The sequence below is a fragment of the Myotis myotis genome, unplaced genomic scaffold (assembly GCF_014108235.1).
Source record: "Myotis myotis isolate mMyoMyo1 unplaced genomic scaffold, mMyoMyo1.p scaffold_m19_p_2, whole genome shotgun sequence".
In the NCBI taxonomy this organism is placed as follows: Eukaryota; Metazoa; Chordata; class Mammalia; order Chiroptera; family Vespertilionidae; genus Myotis; species Myotis myotis.
Window position 1 is genome coordinate 90,062,630 of NW_023416324.1, and position 19,110 is coordinate 90,081,739.

The 19,110-nt window shown below is 43.2% G+C and overlaps 1 protein-coding gene across 3 annotated transcripts in view; it reads left to right on the top strand.

Moving 5' to 3' along the window:
• The first annotated feature begins 4,574 nt into the window (after positions 1-4,574).
• The window catches only part of F13A1 (coagulation factor XIII A chain), a 195,123-nt gene continuing 180,587 nt past the window's right edge, over positions 4,575-19,110 (top strand). The window contains exons 1-3 of one of the 3 annotated variants that reach the window (XM_036350412.1): positions 4,575-4,622; positions 4,867-4,927; positions 6,745-6,891. In XM_036350412.1, the coding sequence (XP_036206305.1) occupies positions 6,762-6,891 (130 nt within the window). In that variant the 5' untranslated portion in view covers positions 4,575-4,622; positions 4,867-4,927; positions 6,745-6,761. Of the gene's footprint in view, positions 4,623-4,664; positions 4,928-6,744; positions 6,892-19,110 lie in introns of those variants that run through there. The other 2 variants (XM_036350413.1, XM_036350411.1) reach the window with 2 other exon arrangements.

Below are 19,110 nucleotides of genomic sequence, written 5' to 3' on the forward strand. Positions count from 1 at the left end.
TTCTGGAGTGGAAAGTTTCCCCCAAAGTCCTAAGGCTCAAGGGCATGGAGGAGAAGGGCTTCCCAAGAGATGGATTTTGGTCATTTATATTGGAGGGTTTAACACCTGCATGCCAGGCCGATTGTTATTTATATCCACTCAACCTCCTGCATCTACATCTGTAACCAACAAAATCCTGGTGGAAAAACACAGCAGGAACCAGACACAACTGGGTTTGGTTTGTTTTCTTTCTTTTTGTTTGGGATGTGAAGTTTTGCATGTAAATCAAATAGTTTGCTGGAAAAGTCATCCCCTGAGCAAATACCGTCTGCTTCCTGAATGTTGGCAAGAAGGAGAAAGTGCCTTGTCTAGAGAGAAGAGGACCCCTACCTTAGAACTAAAAGCTCAAAATTAAAGTCAGAGTAAAGCAATGTAGGTCCCTCTTCCTATGTGTTTTCTGTCACATATCACTCCCAAAGGTTGCTGGGTGATTCTGACAGGAGCCAGGACTCCTGAGTGCTGCTTAGACATTCTTGCCCTGACCCTGAGCAGGCGATGATGTGTAAATTGCGGCTATCTTCAAGTTTTAATCCACAGGGCATTGGGATTATTGTCCCTTCGGTTGCAGAAAAGTGAGAAGGTGTGCCAGGGCTATGCACTCAGAGAGAACAGTCTCCTCAGAGGTTCCATGCTGAGTCTGTGAGTCAGGGAAAGTGGGGGAAGGAGCTGCATGACCCCAGGGACCTTCTTCTGGAGTGTCCTTTTGCTCTCAGACATTGCTGTGGCCCAAAAGCATGTCTGGCGGGACTGTGAGGAAAGATCCATTGTTTGAGGTGCCAGACCTGGAGCTCTTGCTCTGAGGTCCACTCCTTCCTTTCCTCTGCTCCACGGTCACGGGTAAGGGTGAGGAGAGTGTGCAGAAAGGAGTTAGCCCAGCAGACATGGCCCTGCTCCCCTCAGAAAGGCCTCCTTGCAAGGCTGGCCCCTGGCTGGTGTCTAGGAACTTGGGTTTCAGGAGTCGTCCCTCCGATCCCTAACTGATAGCATGGCTCTGCGCCTACACGGTTTGCACAGACAGTGTGGCTTATGGTGAACGCTGGCCACCTGCTTCCCTTCAGAGAGCGTGGTGTTTGGCACGTGCCTATGTGACCAACCTCAAATGAAATCCTGGGCTCGGTGTCTCTAAGGATATCCCTGGCAGACAACATTTCACACATGTCACACCTCTTTGCTGGGGGAGTTGAGCATGTCCTGTGTGACTCCAATGGGAGAGGACTCTTGAAAATGTGTGCTGGGCTTCCTCCTGTCTCTGTCCCATGTGCTTTTTCCCTTTGCTGATGTTGACTTGTATCTTTTCACTGAAATAAATCATAGCTGTAAGGATGACAGCCTGGTGGATCCCCCTTGTGAATCGTTGAATGTGGGGGTGGTTTTGGGACACCCCCCTCCAATATAGGTGTGGTGGTGCCAACTGTGCAGGCTGTGTTTCCCAACTCCATTGTCAAGTGATTGTAGATGAGCACAGCAAATGCGAGACAATGGAGGGGGAGGCAAGCTAGGATCATTCTTCCCTCCTTTTGACCTCAGACAGTGATTCATGTAATAACTGAATCTCAGATGATCCCAGTCCTTGCCACATAACCCCAGGCCCATGCTGTGATGACACCGAACTCCCTGTGCTGCTTCTAATGGCTGAGTTGACTCAGCTTCCCTTGTTTGGCTTCTTGTCTCTTCTATTACCCATGTGAAATTCCCTCTTTCCTCACAAAAATACCTAAAATGGTTTTTATTTTCCTGGTGGGACCCCACCTGCTATATTTCTTAAATACCTACATTGTGCCACCTCTGTGCCAGGCAAGGGACATTCAGAGATAAAAGATACTACAGACCTTAGTCCTTCTGCAAAAGTCATATTTCCTGGCACAGCCCAAGGTTCATCACATGGCCAGCAAACTTTGTTCTGATTTCTAAGTCACAGGACGGTGAAGAAGGGTTCTGTAACGTGGATGGTCTTCAAGCATGTGCTAGGGCTTAGCACACTCAGACTCTCTCTGATTGACACTATTTGTTAGGCACAAGTAAAGCCTTTGCACTTTTAAGGCTTCTGGGTTGGTAGTTTGGAAGAGTTAGGAAGTTAACCAGCATGTGTCACAATAATCAGCAAGTCTTGGGCCAAGAGTGACACTGGGGTGGAGGCTGTGAGGGTGACAAGCCTGTCCTGCAATTCTCAACATGGCCAGGAATCCCAGGGGGACCTGGCAGCTGAGCAACCTAATCTGGAGGGTGTGAGGCTGACCGCTCTTCCCAACCCCACATGGGTGGGCCAGGGTTGGCAGGATCCAGCACACCCAGGCTTGATATTTGTGGTGACACTTTCCCTAGGGCTTTTCTCTACTACGCTGCAAAGAATATGGGAAGGATGGGCTCTAAGTAATCGAATGGCCTGCAGTATCTTCTTGGGGAGCTCTGGTTGGATTTTCTACTCTCTAGTCTAGTGAAGGGGCAGCCCAGGAAACCAAAAATCCCCTATAGTGTAAGGAGCACATCACCAGGCAAGCTCCTTGCAGGACATCTGAGCAACTTAAGTTGAGATCTGGAGGGTGAATAAGAAACAGTCTCATGGTGAGAGGAGGGGAGGGAAGAGGCACAAGGTAAGTTCATTGCAGCTGGAGCATAGAATGGGGTGAACAGAGTGTAGGTGGGGGTGGGGGTGCCAGAGAGAGTGAGAGAGATGGGGCTGCAGAGTAAAGCAAGGCCTAGACTGTGTAGGACTTGTCAGCTGATGCTTGGAATTTTTAGTAAAAGCAAAGAGAAAGAGCAACATAAAGGCTTTGTTCAAAGTATTTGATTTTAGATTTAAGTTCCACAAAGCTCATTCTGACTGCCTTGTGGAGAATGGATTAAAAGGGGTAACGGTATTGTAAGAGATGTTTAAGAAGTAAAGTAGAAAATACTTGTTGAAGGTTTGGATTTGGGGGTTGAGAGGACAAGAAGGAAGGGTCAACAATGATGCTACATGTTTGGCTAGGCAACTGGTTGCAGGGTGTTGGCATTCATTGATATAGAGCAGTGGTCAGCAAACTCATTAGTCAACAGAGCCAAATATCAACAGTACAACGATTGAAATTTCTTGTGAGAGCCAAATTTTTTAAACTTAAACTATATAGGTAGGTACATTGTTATTAACTTAATTAGGGTACTCCTAAGGCTTAGGAAGAGTCAAACTCAAGGGGCCAAAGAGCTGCATGTGGCTCGAAAGCCATAGTTTGCTGACCACGGATATAGAGGATTCCTGGGATGAGCCAGGTTTGCAGGGAAAATGACACATCTCATTTTAGATATGATGAATGTGAGTTATTGTGACATGCCAAGTAAAGATGGCTGGTAGGCAGTTTGGCATTTTGTAAAAAAAATTATGGCTAAAGACCTAGATTTAGGTGTCAGGACACAGATGGAAATTGAAGACATGGGAGTTGCTGAGATGACCAGGGGAGCTTGTGCAGCGCTAAGGACACCCCAGAGAGTTCAGTGTCTCCGACACCAGGGGAGAAGACCGACACAGCGAGAGTGGGCAGCGGAGTTCAGTGTGTTTGAAGGTTAAGTACATGAACATGGAATCCTGTCCTTTGGACTTAGTGGAGGCCATTTAACTGCAGCTTCAGTAGAATGATGGGGTAGGAGCCGGGTGGCAGAAGCTTGCAATAAAGAGGAGGAGAGAGAGGAGAATAATAGCTGGGTGGATGTGGATGAAGAAGAGTTTCAAAATTACAGAAGAGTCTTGACGTGAAGCTGTGCACGTGCTGCTGGGAAGCAGCTGCTAAAGGGCAGGAGCGAAGGCTGCAGGAGGGAGAATGGCTGGACAGGACAGCAAGGCCTGGAGAAGAAGGGGCCTGGAGCACAGCAAAGGGGACAAGGCTCACCTGGCCATGGAAAAGGGGGGTGGGAATCCACCCCACTGTAGTAATAAGAAAGAGGGGAAAGATGTATGAGGTTGTAGGTAAGTTCATAGAATTGGCAGCAGAAAATTGAGAGAATGCCTAACAAAAATGGCATCTTTCCTTTTCTCTCCCTATGAAATTAGACCAAGGTCAGGGTTAGAAATTTGGAAGCAGTAAAAAGAGGGTTAGAAATAGCCATGACTTAAAATAGGAGTATTTAGAGATACAAAGACTCAGAAAAAAATATGGAAAATTTTAGAAGAAAATTTATTTTTTTCTCAATTAGTTGAAGATAAACCAAAGTGGTTTTCCAAAAAAAAAAGTGTTATTTTCTAATTTTTGTGGCCCTCTTAAAAGTATTTACTCACTTTCCCTCTGCCTGGGCATGCCCTCCTACAGGAAGTGTGTGGTTCGGTGTTGGCTGTGGCTTCGTGGATGGATGGTTCAAGAACATAGGCCATGTCCCTCAGCTTTATTTATACAAGAAGGACCTGGGATCTTGCTTTACGTGTGGTCACAGCGGTCTGTGACCTGTCTGCTGAAGTGCAGACCCTCCTGTCTGCCAAGCCCCACCTGCCTGGATGGCAAAATCCAGACCCTTCCCTGAGGCTGACCTAAGGGAAGGGGGCGGGGTCAGGCTGGCACTGCAGAGTCATTAGCTGATCCTCCTGGCCACCAAGTGAGGAGGGGGCGGCACAACTGGAGGTGGGCCTGGTGGGGAGAAGCAGGCTGGGAAACTGGGGGTCATGGGGTGCTGGGCGGGAGGAGGGGTGCCTGCCAGAAGAACAGAGAAGAATGGCAGAGTAAATAGAAAGTCCAGAAGCTGCTCACTTGCTCCAGCTGTCAGAAGGGGAGGAGAAACCCTGTGGGACTGGGGAGAAGGGAGGGAGCTGTTAGGAAGTTATTTAAGAGCCAACTTTCTTGTCGTTTCTTCCTGCATCCTTTTGAGGAAGTACCCTAGAGACACACAGACCCAGCCTGTGCTAGGACACCTCAGGAGGGGACCGCAGGTAAGCAGCCGGCCCTCCGGCCATCATAGGCTTAGCCCCGCACCCAGAGGCTCCCCAGGGCCTACTGTGTCCACCCTCTCCCCTGCCCAAGCTGGGTCCCTCAGGGGGCTGCTGGGAGTGCAAGGGGCTGGAGTCCAAGGCAGCCCCACTTGAGCCATTGCCCGTTCTTGGCCCCTAGCTCCGCACTTACCTGGCCTTCTTCTGAGCGGGACTTCTCTCTGGTACCCCCTGAAGCTTTCTTGAAGGCACTGCTTGCTAAGAAGGCCACCCAATGGGAATGGGGGGGTTGGGGTCTTCCTCAGGGGAGCAGGCTAAGAAGAAGGGACACAGAAGGTTGAAGGGAGGAGGAAGTAGGGCTGTGTCGCCATGTGGGAGCTGAACTTGAGCACCTTCCCCTCCCCCAGACCTGGGAGAAGGGGTTGCTTCTGTCCACCTGCACAGGCGCTCAGGTCTCTGCTTTAGGGGTTCTCTCTCTCAGTTGGTAAGTGCATAGTTCTGTGCTGTGCTCCCCTAAGCCCTCCCCTCCCTCAGGGACCCCCGAGAGCCTCCCCTCCTTGCTATTTCCCACCAGAGGTCTGCTGTTTCCTGCCTTCTCTCGCCTCCCTCCCTGCCTCCCTCATTCACTAGAAACTGCCTGTAAATATGCCTGCAGGTATTTATGGCTGCCTGTTCCAACCCTATACTTCCAAACAGTGCTGTCTCCTTCCGAGACCAAACACCTTAGAAGTGATTCTGTTGTTTCCGGCTGTGTTGCCTTTACTCATCATGTTCTGGAACAGTCTCCTCTAGTTGCCTCTGTAACAGTGGCTCCTCATCTTTGGAGGGTGTGCCTGTTTTTTTCAAAATAGCCAAATCACCGAGAGTCATGATTGTGTAATCCAGGTGATGAAGGGACGCTTCACTGGGGCCAGAAACAAGGTCTCCCTTCATTTGGTCAGTTGATCAACAAGTACTTTTTGGGCACTGGCAGTAAGGTGTGGCGTTCACACTGGCTCTCTGCCTGCACACACTCCAAAGGAAAGGGAAGCGAGCTTGGAGCGAGGGCATTGCCCGCACCACTGACCAAGTAAACTAGAGAATGGACTATTTACAGCCCTATCTACGATTGCACTGGTGCCTCCCTCTCTCTTGCCCAAACTCTCCATCTCCCATATTCTATTCCTTGTGATCTTGGAGCCAAAGCAGGTACCACCTTCTCACACCCTGCCCAGTTTACTTCCAAATTTTGTTGTGCGGGACCCTAACCGCCACTAGACCAAAAGCTCCCCAAGGCAAGAATCCTTCTGTCTTATCCCCTGAGGCATCCCGAGTGCCCAGACCACAGCCTGGCACGTGGGGGACCCTCAATAACCATGGGTTGAATTAAATTGCAAACACGAATGCTTGGGAAGACGCCACTTACCTGCACACGGCTGTCTGAGTTTATTCTTCGAAGTCTATACGAAGTGGGCCTGTGTACATGCACAAGACAGTGAACATTTCTTATAAACATGTCTTATGTTTCTTACAAAATATTGCTTTAGGGGCAAGAGGAAAAAACCTTGCTCCCCAAACCTGTTACATTTTTTCTTTCTTCACATCAGCCCCCTTTCTTCTGCTTTCCATATGCTTTGACAAATCTCCCCGAGATCCTCGGGGAACTCTACTCCATCGTGAGACGACCCATCACTGCCACTTCTCAGTTGTTATTTATGTGAAACCCAAAATGTGCTGTTCAAGTGCTATCACAGAGTTACGTCTGCGTCTCTGTTTTTAATCCTTGTGTCAAATGTAACTGGCTTCGCATTCCTTTTCTGTGTGTCCGTTTCCCCTCCAAGGACTCGAGAAACTGAAAATGACGGAGACCCCCAGGCCCGCCTTTGGAGGCAGGAGAGCTGTCCCCCTCAACAACTCCAATGCTGAAGAGAACAACCCCCCCACTGAGGAGCTGCTGGGCCTGGTGCCCCGAGGTGTCAACCTGCAAGGTACCGGCCCCTCTGCCCCAGGCACACCGCCTGGCCCTCCCCCCACAGGCTCTGGCTCAGCACCCTCTGTCTCCCACAGAACATCTCTGTTTTAAAGAAAGGCCTCCAAAATCCTCGTCTGAGTGGTCAAATCACTGAAGACCTCATTCTTGTCCCAATTCTGCCACTTAATAGCTTTGTAATCTCAGGGACGGCACCCCTAGGAAGCGAGGGCACAGTAGTGGTCTCTTCCAGCCTTACCACTCTGTTTTTAAGAATGTTCTCTAGCTGGAAGTTTCCACTCCCAAATATTGTTGCTGTTTTGATTGTCTGGCTTGTGCTACCTTCCTTCTCCCCCTCCCTCCTCCCTCCTCCATCCACTGCTGTGAATTTCAGAGCTGGCGAGAGAGCCAGCCTGACAGTAATGGAGATGGAAGTCCTCTATTTCTCTCCAGAGCAGCCCGGAGGGCAGGCGAGGCAAGCTGCTTTCCCTGCTCTGGCCCCGCGGATCCCTAGGGACCTGCTCTGGGAGCAGCAGCCAGCAGCTGACCTCCCCTCAGCCCTGTCAGCTGTGACAGGGCCCAGGTGCCACTGGTGGTTTGGTGGCACAGACACCATTCTCTTGGGCCAGGCAGGGACATTCAGACCCTTGTTCCTGAATGGCATCCAGCAGGGAGCACTTTTTGTCAGTAGCACGCATGTACCAAGACCCACTTTTCCTCCTGACGGTTCTCTGTGTCTGGTTCCACTCGAGGGTATAAACACCCATGGTCACCTGGGGGCTGTGTGGTTAAGCCGCCTCCTCAGAAAGAGCCCAGCAGTTGAAAGAAAAGGAAGCACAGTGGTCATTTCCATAGTCCAGAAGGTCAGACACCACCTGACTGTGCCACCCTCATGTCCAGATGATTTGATATCCAACTGTGAAAACAGAGAGATGTTCAGTACCATCTGTCAGGTACCATCCAAATTTGGAGGAGGGTCTTACAGAACAGAGGGCATCTTTAGCTGGGTAGAGGAACCGTGCCAAACTTGTAAACTTGTGGTTGTGGGCTCTCTCTCCCAGCGAGGGGCCACACTCTCTAAATCTGCACCATTAGAGACACAGAACTGAGTTTCAAAGGACTGCTGCTCAGCTCATCTAAGCCCCCAGGTTATAGGTTAGGAAATGGAGGCCAAAGCTAGAAATTGATGTTCATCTCCTTCACTGCCCAGAGCAGGAGTTTTTTTTTGTTTGTTTGTTTTGTTTTTTTGTTTTTTTTTAAGGCAAATAAGTTGGAAAATGTGCTGATGCCAAATTATCAAGCAGGTTACCTTGATGGATTCAGTTTTCTAGCACAATTCCCTTCTGGCAGAGAAGCCCGTGGGCCCCGGGGCAGGGTGCTGGAGGAAGTGGCAGAGAACAGAGAGGGGAGGCTCGGACCCACCACTGAGGACTGTGAGCCTCACAGAGACAGTGAGGGAAGTTCCTGTTCCCCAGCTGCCCCTCACTGCCCTGGGACTCAGGGCAAAGTCATGTAAGTGCCCCAACCACAGTGTTTCCATCAGCAAATGGAAGCAACTTCACAGTTGTCGTGAGGATCAAATGGCCAGTGCCTGTGAGAGTCCCTGGCCCACCGCGCATGACCAATAAATGCTCACTGGTTTAGAATGTCAGTTATCACACTCTGCATGGTTCCTAGGGGGAATATGTACAGCCTACTCTCCTGTATATCTGAAATTTGAACAATATGTTGTCAGTGAGGAATCACAACTGCCAGAGAACTTGAGCGTAGAGGTCAATTTTTAAAGAATCTTGTTTTACTGGGTTTTTTTTGTTGTTGTTGTTTATTTATTTTTGGAGACAGAGGTGAGAATTATTTTGAACTAAATTATTTTGAAAAAATCTGTCCTTACTTGCTTGGTAGTCATATGTCCACAACCAAGTGACATTCTGGGATAGTTTTACAGACCCTGGCATAGGAGTGTGAGTTCCCAAAGACTGTTTGTAGAATGAACAGTTGATGGCTTGAGAATTGAATGACTCAGCAGCCCTGGAGTCATTATAATCCTATTATTAGTAACAGCTTCCAGATTTCATAAACATGCACCCACTTACTATTTCTCACACAGATGAGCTAAGTGCTACATGCTATGAGGGTAGGGTCTCTGAACCCACAAAGCAGAATAATAAGTCCCAGATGAGTAAGGCAGAAAAAAATAACAGCATATAGATCATCTGACCAAGTAAATCTATCTCCTAGTTATCTTTTGCATTTCAAATTTCTGTTTAACTATGCTAAAAGGGTTTTCTGGCAATAAATATGTCCATTTCTCCCCATGTGTCTAAATGCCATGTGTTAGAAATGCCATCTCCTTGCAGTTCACCCAGTGGCATTAGTGGCTCCAAGAGGACTTGTATCTCCCTGACTCCCTGTCTGACCATGACTTTGGCTCCAGGCACACAAAGCCCTAAATCAGACTCTCTCTCTCCTCATTTATTTCAATGGAAACTTTTTTCTAAAGTGTCCCTTAAGCAAGCTGCTCTTGTGTATTGACTGACAAAGGCAGACAAGCAAGAGGAGAAAGGGCGGGGCGGGGGTAGGGGAAGGAGATGGCAGATTTTTAATAATCCTATGGCAGTCAATGTATAAATTATATACTGAATGGATATAATACCTTTAATTCACAGCTTGCATAATTATTTGGCTAAGAATTATTTAGCCTATAACTCAAATGTATAAACTTAAGTAAGTTTCCTCCCATACAACAGCACAATATTTAAGAAAAATTGAAATATTTGAGGTGACAATGGAACCTTGGAAGTGGGGTCAGTCAGTGTTTGATATCCTTTGTGTTTCTAAGGATCCTTAATGCCCCCCTTTGAACTCAGTTATAGCTGAGAAAAGTATGTGAAAATCTCCTTAGATTGTTGAAATTTGCATCTATTCCTAATAGACTGCTCTGTATGCACTGCTGGTGTTTCTGAAAAATCACTCCATAACCTTCTTGTCTCAAAGGTTATTTTAGCATTAGATGTAATGTTCAGGATCATAACCTTATATTCTTGGGCTGGTTTGACTCTGTATTATTAACAATAGGTGATCATTTGCAGGAGTAAACATAACACTAATTTGACAGGTCTAATGCACTGAATTCAAACTGGAAAGCAAGTCTAGATCTATTTTTAAAAACCAAATGCAGGCAGAATCTAGTATTTATTACCTTAATGAGGTCATGTGTCTTTCTGAGAATTTCTTCCCTCCCACTACTCCAAGCCAGAACTAAATCAACTAGTTAACTGGTTAATTATCAATCTGCCCTTTGTGCAGAGTAAACCTCTCTGGATTCAAGGTGATTGAAAGAATAAGAAAAGCATTCACAGTATGATTAAGGAATGATGTTGCATAGAAACAGTTCATCCTCTCGTTTGGTTTGAGGAAAACCACTTAGTGATGACCGCCTATGTGTCAGGAGCTACACCACACTCTCTGGCGTCATAAAGATGAGTAAAACAGTTCCTGTTCTCAAGCATCTCTCCTTCTGGTCGATGAAACAAGTTAAAAGAATGACTACTAGTGTCAGTGGAGAGGAAAGGAGGGTGAGAGAGATGAATAGGAGTGTTCCAGGTAGACAAGTGCATGGGATTCTATTTATAGCAGGGGGAACAGTATTTGTCAAGTAATGAGGACAAGAGAGGGAAGATGAGCCTGGGACAAATAGGCAGGCATCACACCGTGACAGGCTTTGAAGACCTTACTTTTCCTCCTGCTTGCAAAGGATTCTAAATAATGGAATGGCATAATCAGAATTATCCTATCTAATAAAAGAGTGATATGCAAATTAACCATCACTTCACAATAAAGATGGCGGCACCCAGAGCCAATAAGGAGGGAATATGCAAATTAATGCGACAAAGATGACAGCGCCGGCCACAGCCATGGAGCTGGCCGGAGAGTAGGCAGGAGGCGGAGGCTTGGCTTCCTTGGTTGCCCCCAACTGGCTTTGTGGCCACCACCCAGACAAAGCCATAGTGACAGGGCCAAGGCAGAGGTGGTTAGGGGCAATCAGGTCAGGAAGGGAAGGCTATTGAGGGTGATCAGGCTGGTGGTGGAGGAAGTTGTGGGCAAGCAGGCCAGCAGTGGGGGCCAGTTGGGGGCGAGTAGGCCAGCGAGGGGGTGCAGTTGGGGGTAAGCAGGCCAGCAGGGGGAGGGAAGTTAGGGGGCAATCAGGCCATCATGGGGGGTAGTTGGGGGTGAGCAGGACAACAGGGGGGTATCAGTTGGGGCCAAGCAGGCCAGCAGGGGGATATCAGAAGGGGGAAAGCAGGCCAGCAGGGGGGTGCAGTTGGGGGTGATCAGGCTGGTGGGGGGCAGTTGGGGGTGATCAGGCTGGCAGGCAGAGTGGTTAGGGGCGATCAGGCAGGCAGGCAGGTGAGTGGTTAGGAGCCAGCAGACCCAGATTGTGAGAGGGTTGTCTGACAGGTTCCAGATTGGAGGGGGTGCAGGGTGGGCTGAGGGACACCCCGCCCCCCCGGCATGAATTTCATGCACCGGGCCACTAGTGTTTTATAAAGGGAAAGGTCATGGTGAGGAGAAACTGGAGAGGAGATAATTAGAGGCTGTTGAGATACTTTGGGGTAGAAAGAAATTGATTAGAGGCTGTTAGCCCCTGGGGAAAATGTTAGCCTCATTTCTCTTATTCTAGCTTCCTTTAAGCAGCTGAGCATTTCTTATACATTCTAGGTACAGGACATTTTTAATAGCAACAGTTAAAAAGCAAGCTGATTAAGAAAATGTTTTTAATCAGTCTAATTAATGATACTTTAACGGCGATCCAAAAGAAATATGAGGGAAAAACCTTTATTTTGTAGTTCTCACAATGAACAGACCATCTTCCTCATGGGCAGTATGTATGCCTATCATTTGGTAATAATATTAAAAAGATTACAGGGAGAGTTCAATTCACTTGGGAATTCCGAGGATATGAACCTAAACATTTAACTTATTTCAAGATTCCATCTGTGACAGGTATAATCTTTTTTGGAAGAACATTTGTATAACCAAAGGAGAATATAATCCACTTTTTACATATTAGGGAAAGGATAGGGGGACAGGGAGGCAGCTGGCTCATGGGGAGAGATTATTTTTTAACAATCCATTTTCTGATGTATTTAAAATTAGGCTAAATTGTGGTAGGTAGACTTTTTGAAAGCTGTCACTTTGAAAGAGTGAGCTGCCAAGTTCCCAGCTATAATATTTCTCTAAAAAACAAAAAAGTAACTTAGCAATGAGTTGCCCCATTTTGCCAGGAAAATGGCTTGGACAGGAGAAGCAAATTAATTTCCTGTTTGTTGCAAATGGAGCTTGGATGATGAGATGGCTCTTTTGGTTTAAACTACATTTTGTTAAGCAATACACAAAGCAAAAATCAATATGCCAGCTTAACAAATGTATATCGAGTACCTCCTCCATGGGAAGGGGCAATACTAAGAAAAATGAACAATAGGAAAAAACTATATTTGTAAACCTATGTTTGACTTGATCCCTGGATGACTCTCCAGACTCTGGAGTCCAGGGCAATGAAAGAAGTGTTGTTTAATCAGCGGTGTTGGGTAAGTCAGCTCATTGCCCAACGTTGGGGCAAACCCTAGCAAGTGTATAGACCTCTTAGGGGATGGCACTGGAGGAAGGGCAGCCTGGTCACCACGTCCTTCTCCTTCTAGAGAATAAACTGTGTGTCTTCTAAGTTCCACTACAGGCTAGAACATTGTTTCCTTAAACTCTTGACTTCTCAGTGTAGCTTTTAAGCTTTCATAGTTTAGTCTTTATTTTTAAATAAAATGTTTTCCTTAGCTTAAATGATCTTAGTAATTTTTAAGAGATTATATAGAGAAATTTTATTTACCATTGCATTTGTTTTTCCCCTATTTAAAGGAGCAATGTGATTTCTTATGATTTTTTTCTTTCTTCCTGAGGCATTGAAAGGAGAAAATTATTCCATCTACCTATAGACATTCGGGAAAAGAAAAGGAAGTCTGAGTGCTCAGAAAACATTTTATTATTTAGTCCCCACACTACCACCATTTTTCAGATGAGAAAACTGAGGCGCAGGAAGTTTATATAACTTGTCCAAAATCACAAAGATAGTAAATGTCAGAGTTGGGATTTAAGTCCAGGAAGTTTGGCTCCAGAATCCACACTCTTATCCACTATGCTATTCTGTCTCCTAATAATAACAATAACTACATAATAAAAATTGTTGATAATTTACTTGCTGCCCGACACTGTGTTGGAGCACTTTACAACATGTTTTTCACTCGATAAATTTTTTGTTGTTGACAATATTACAAATGTCTCCCATTTACCCACTTTGCCCCCCTCCACCCATCAACCCTATGAGATACTTTGTTGCCTTTTTAAATATAAGAAAACTAGGCTCAAAAACATTAAATAACTTTTTTGAGGTTGCACAATTAGTAAATAGTGAAGCACCTCCCAAAACATGTTCTGCAAACTACTCCACAAAATAGTTTGCATGGTCATTTAGATTTGGAAAACATTGTATTGGTAGGACATTTGCAATGTATATTAGCATGTTAAAGCCTCCCATAAAGCCCACAAGAGTCCAGCATTTCCCAAACTGCTTTAACGACCATGGAACTCTTACTTATCCCAATACGTATCAATATCCCATGGAACTAGCCCTTTCCCGCACTACCTCAGGGATGGACCGAGGCACTACATTAGCAGGTTCACTAGACTCAGGTGCAGAACTGGAAAGTCTGCAGTGAGAATTAGAGCCAGTGAGAAGTACATACCAAAAATATATTTGAATTTCTCTCTCCAGCTTTATGTTTCCATGTAGGCAGAGCTGCTTGGGAAGCCAAGGCAGTAAGCTAACCTGCTCATTCCTCAGGGGCATATTATCATGGGGATGGGCATGGGAAGAAGTGAGGCAAATCCTGGCAGTACTGCAGGACCAGAGCATTCATTCTCTACAGGCAGACTAGACTTGCCCATCCCTCACCTGGAATGCTGCAACAGCCTCCCAGCTGACCTTCTGCCTCCAACCTGTCATCATCCAATCCCTTTTCCAGGCTGCCACCAGAAGTACTTTAAATGTGTATAATCATGACAGTTTGCAACTTCAGATTCTTCCCTATATCACAATAGTGCAAACTCCTAATGAAGTCTAGAGGGCTTGTGGGAGCAGCTCCTGCCTACTCTGCCATTGTGATCCCACTACTATGCTTCAGACAACCAATCATCTTTCAAATTTTTAAGTAAACCAAGTGCCCTCTTGCTTCAGTCTTCACTCATTCTCCTCTCTCCCTGAAACATTCTTCTCCCCACCTCTTTCTACCTGCATAACTTGCTCATCTTTCTGACCACTGCTTATGCCTCACTTCTTCCAGAAAGCTTTCTTAACCCCCTCTAATCTGGGTTAGCGGCTGTCCTATACCTCCTAGAAACCTCCCTCACCCGATATCCTGTACTTCCTTTATCAGAGTATTCATGACACGTATCAGAGCTATCTGTTCACTTTTTAGTGTCTACCACTGTGCTTGTAATATTTAGGTCATGACATAATCAGCATTTATATTCATGTCTTGAATGCCAGTATAAAATAGCACACTTATAACACGCCTGGAGAACAGGAAGTTAGAAAGGATATTAAATACATTGAATATATACTTAGGGTCTCAAATTATCTTAAGAACTTGGAACAATTAACCAAATTTAATACAATGGAATTCAATATTAGTGCATGTAAGGCCTTAAAAGTGAGCTAGAACAGAGAAAACAATTGCATAAATAGATGTGGCTAAATAGCAATGTAATTAACTGGCTTGTATGAGTCTGGAATGAATTTTAATCCACTACTGGGAAAAATTACATCATAATGTCCTTTTAAGGCTTTTGCTTCACCAAATGCTTAATGTTAATCAACAATATAAGAGTATTCAAAACACTAATGATAGCTTGGCCTGAACTAGTAGAAACATACTATTTCTTTTGACAGATGTAGTGGTCTCACTGTTTTTCATTTAGAAAACCAGAGCTAGAGTAATGTATTATTTATTTATTTTTAAATTTAATTAAATGTAGTTTTTTCCATCACCATTTATCCCCTCTATACCCTCTTCCACTTTCTCCCTTCCCCTGCACAATTACCACACTGTTGTCCATGTCCATGAGTGAAATAAGCCAGTCAGAGAAAGACAAGTACCATATGATTTCACTCATATGTGGAATCTAATGAACAAACTGAGTTAACAAGCAAAATAGAGACAGACTCATGGAGAGCAGGCTGACAGCTCTGGGAGTAATGGGGGAGGCAGGGGTGAGGAGGGATTGAGCAATAAAGAAAAAAAAATAGAATATATTTAATTCCAGGGAAAATACCACAGGAGATAAATTTATAAAATGGAATATATATTCCAGAACAGAGTAATGAGTAAAAGATATGGAAATTATTTCTTAAGAAATAAAGATATGAAGAATGCTTTACTTAGAGGAAACCTTACAGTGGTCTTTAAACTTGGAGTGCCAGATGAAATGAATAAAACGTATTCTATATTTATCCAGAAGTCAGAACCAGGATCCATGGTTAAAAACATACAAGGAAGCAAATGTCAGTTCATATTAAGAGGATTTTTCAGATAATTAGATTTGTTTAAAAAAATGAACTAGAGACATCTATAATACTTGCAACAATAAAGATAATTTTTTTAAAAAAAATGAACTGTTTTTTATGTGAGATGGTAGGTTCCCTGTTCAGATGGAGGCCTAGTTATTAGGGCTTTCATGGAGATATTTTATGTAGTATATAGCAGGTCTACCAGATGGTCTACAAAGTACTTTTGCTCTCTGAGATTCTGTGAGGCTAAAATATCAGTATATTTTTCCTATTGTTCCTGAAGAATAAAGAGCTAATTAAACTCTACTTCTGAGGAATTAAGATATTTAGACTGTTTGAAAAAGAAACATTACTAAAAACATAGTCCAAAAAAAGAGAGCCAGGCAAGTTGGTTACTAAGGTCCTTTTAAACTGGGACATTTATGATTCTCCAGCTCTTTCTTTCCTTTATCTTAATTAAAGTACAGTGGGGCCTTGACTTACGAGTTTAATTAGTTCCATGACAGAGCTCATAACTCAAATTACTCGTATGTCAAATCAAAAAGTGAATGAGTGAGACACATGATGCTGGGCTGATGTTGTGGCGTTCACTGTGACGTTCGCTGCGCCAACTAGCGGTGGGGTATCTGAAGCTGGTTCGTAACTCGAATTTTAGCTCGCAACTCAAAGCAAAAAATCGGCCGAGAGATGGCTTGTATCTTGAAAAACTCGTTAGTCGGGACACTTGTAAAACAAGGCCCCACTGTATAGTTGACATACAATATTATATTAGTTTCAAGATAGTGATTTGACATTTGATATCATACAAAGTGATCATCACGATAAGTCTAGTAACCATCTGCAGAAGTCTTTATGACATTAATGGCTATATTCTCTATGTGCATTATATACCCATGACTTATTTATTTTATAACTGGAACTTTGTACTGCTTAATGCCATTCACCTTTTCACAGATACCCGCACTCCCCTCCCCTCTGTCAACATCAGTTTGTCTTTGTGTCTCTGAGTTTGTTTCTATTTTGCTTTCTTTGTTCATTTGTTTTGCTTTTTTAACTTCATATGTACATGTAAGTGAAATCTTACAGTATTTATCCTTCTGTCTGACTTAAACCAATCACCATAATACCCTCTAGGTCCATTCATGTTGTTACAAATGGCAATATTTTATTCTTTTTATGTCTGAGTAATATTCCATTATATATATATATATATATATATATACATATATATATATACACATATGTATATATATATATATATATATCTTCTTAATCTATTCATCTATAGATCTATAGATAGACACTTAGGTTGCTTCCATATCTTGGCTATTGTAAATAAAGCTGAAATGAACACAAGAGTACATCTATCTTTTCAAATTAGTATTTTTTTTCTTTGGATAAATTGTCAGAAGTGGAATTGCTGGATCATTTGGTAGTTCTATTTTAATTTTTTTGAGGAACCTCCGTACTTTTTTTCATAGTGGCTGCACCAGTTACAGTCCCACCAACAGTGTCTGTGGCTTCCCTTTTCTTCACATCATCACCAACACTTGCTCTTTGTTGTCTTTCTTATAATAGTCATTCTGACTGTGTGAGGTGATAACTCATTGTGGTTTGGATTTGCATTTCCCTGATGGTTAGTGATGTCATGCATCTTTTCTACATATGCCTGTTGGCCATCTGAATGTCTTCTTTGGAGAATTGTCTATTCTGGACCACTGCTCATTTTAGTTAGATTATTGTTGTTTTATTTTGAGTTGAGTTTTTAAATATATTTCGTATACTACCTCCTTATAGAATATATTATTTGTGCATATCTTCTTCCATAGGTTTATTATTATTATTATTATTATTATTATTATCATCATTATTATTATTTTAAAGAATAGTTTATTGATTTTTAGAGAGAGAGTAAGGGAGAGGGAGAGAGACAGAAACATCTCTGTGAAAGTGCAACATCAATCTGCTGCCCCCCCCCCCCCCCATAAACCCCTTACCAGGAATGGAGCCACAATTCTGGCATATGCCCTGACTGGGAATCGAACTGGCAACCTCCTGGTGTAAGGGACCACAACCATCTGAGCCACACCAGCCAGGGTGGTTGTCTTTTTGTTTTGTTGATGTTTTCTTTGCTGTGCATAAGCTTTTTAGTTTAATGAAGTTCCATTTGTTTATTTTTGCTTCTGTTGCCCTTGCTTGGGGAGACATACCCTAAAAAATTATTGCTAAGACTGATGTCGAAGAGTTGATTGCCTATATTTTCTTCTAGGAATTATGGTTTTACATTTAAATCTACAATCCATTTTGTGTTTATTTTTGTACATAACATAAGAAAATGGTCCAGTTTCATTTTTCTGCATGTAGCTCTCCAATTTTCCCAGCACAATTTTTTAAGAGACTGTCTTTTCCCCATAGCATATTTTTGCCTCTTTTGTTATAAATTACTTGATCATATAAGTGTGGCTTTATTTCTGGGCTCTCTATTCTGTTCCATTGATCTATACATCTGTTTTTGTGCCTATACCATGCTCTTTTGATTACTGTAATTTTGTAGTATAGTTTGCAATCAGGTAACATACTTTCAACTGGTTCCTTCTTTCTCAAGATTGCTTTGGCTATTTGGAATCTTTTGTGGTTCTATAACAAATTTTACAATTATTTGTTCTAGAAATGTGAAAATTTGTATTTCATAGAGATTGCATTGAACAATATTAGTTCTTCCCATCAATGAGTATGATATATTATTCCATTTATTTGTGTCTTCTTCAATTTCTTTCATCAAAGTCTTATACTTTTCAGAGTACAGTTCTTTCAACTGCTTGGTTAAACATTCCTTTTTGAGGCAGTTGTAAATGAGATTATTTTTTATATTTCTCTTTCTGATACTTTGTTATTAATGTACAGGAATGCAACAGGTTTCTGTATATTAATTTTGTATCTTTCAACTTTACTGAATTTATTTATTAGTTAATAATAGTTCTTTGGATGAATCTAGGATTTCTATATGTAGTATCATGTCATCTTCAGAAATGAAAGAGGAGAAATGACAACTGATACCAGAGAAATATAAAGGATCATAAGAGAGTACTATGATCAATCATACACCAACAAATTGGACAACCTACAAGAAATGGATGATTGACCTGAAATATTGATAATTACAGAGAAATTGACCTATATATATATATTTTTTATTTTTTATATTGTCTTTGCCTGATTTTGGTATCTGGGTAGTGCTGGCCTTGCACAATGAGTTTGGAAGCGTTCTTTCCTCTTCAATTTTTTTGAATACATGACAGTTTTACTTCTTCCTTTCCAGTTGGATAGCTTTTATTTCTTTTTCTTATCTGATTGCTACGTTTAAGACTTCCAATACTGTATTAAATAAAAGTGATAAGAGTGGGCATTCTGTTTTTATTCCTTATCTTAGAGAAAAAGCTTCCAATTTTTTCAGCATTGAGTATGATGTTAGCTGTGGGGTTTGTCATATATGACCTTGATTATGTAAAGATACATTTCCTCCATGTCCAAATATTGAGCATTTTCATTATAAATGAATGTTGAATTTTGTCAAATCTTTTTCTGCATATATTGAGATGATCATGTGTTTTGTATATTTTA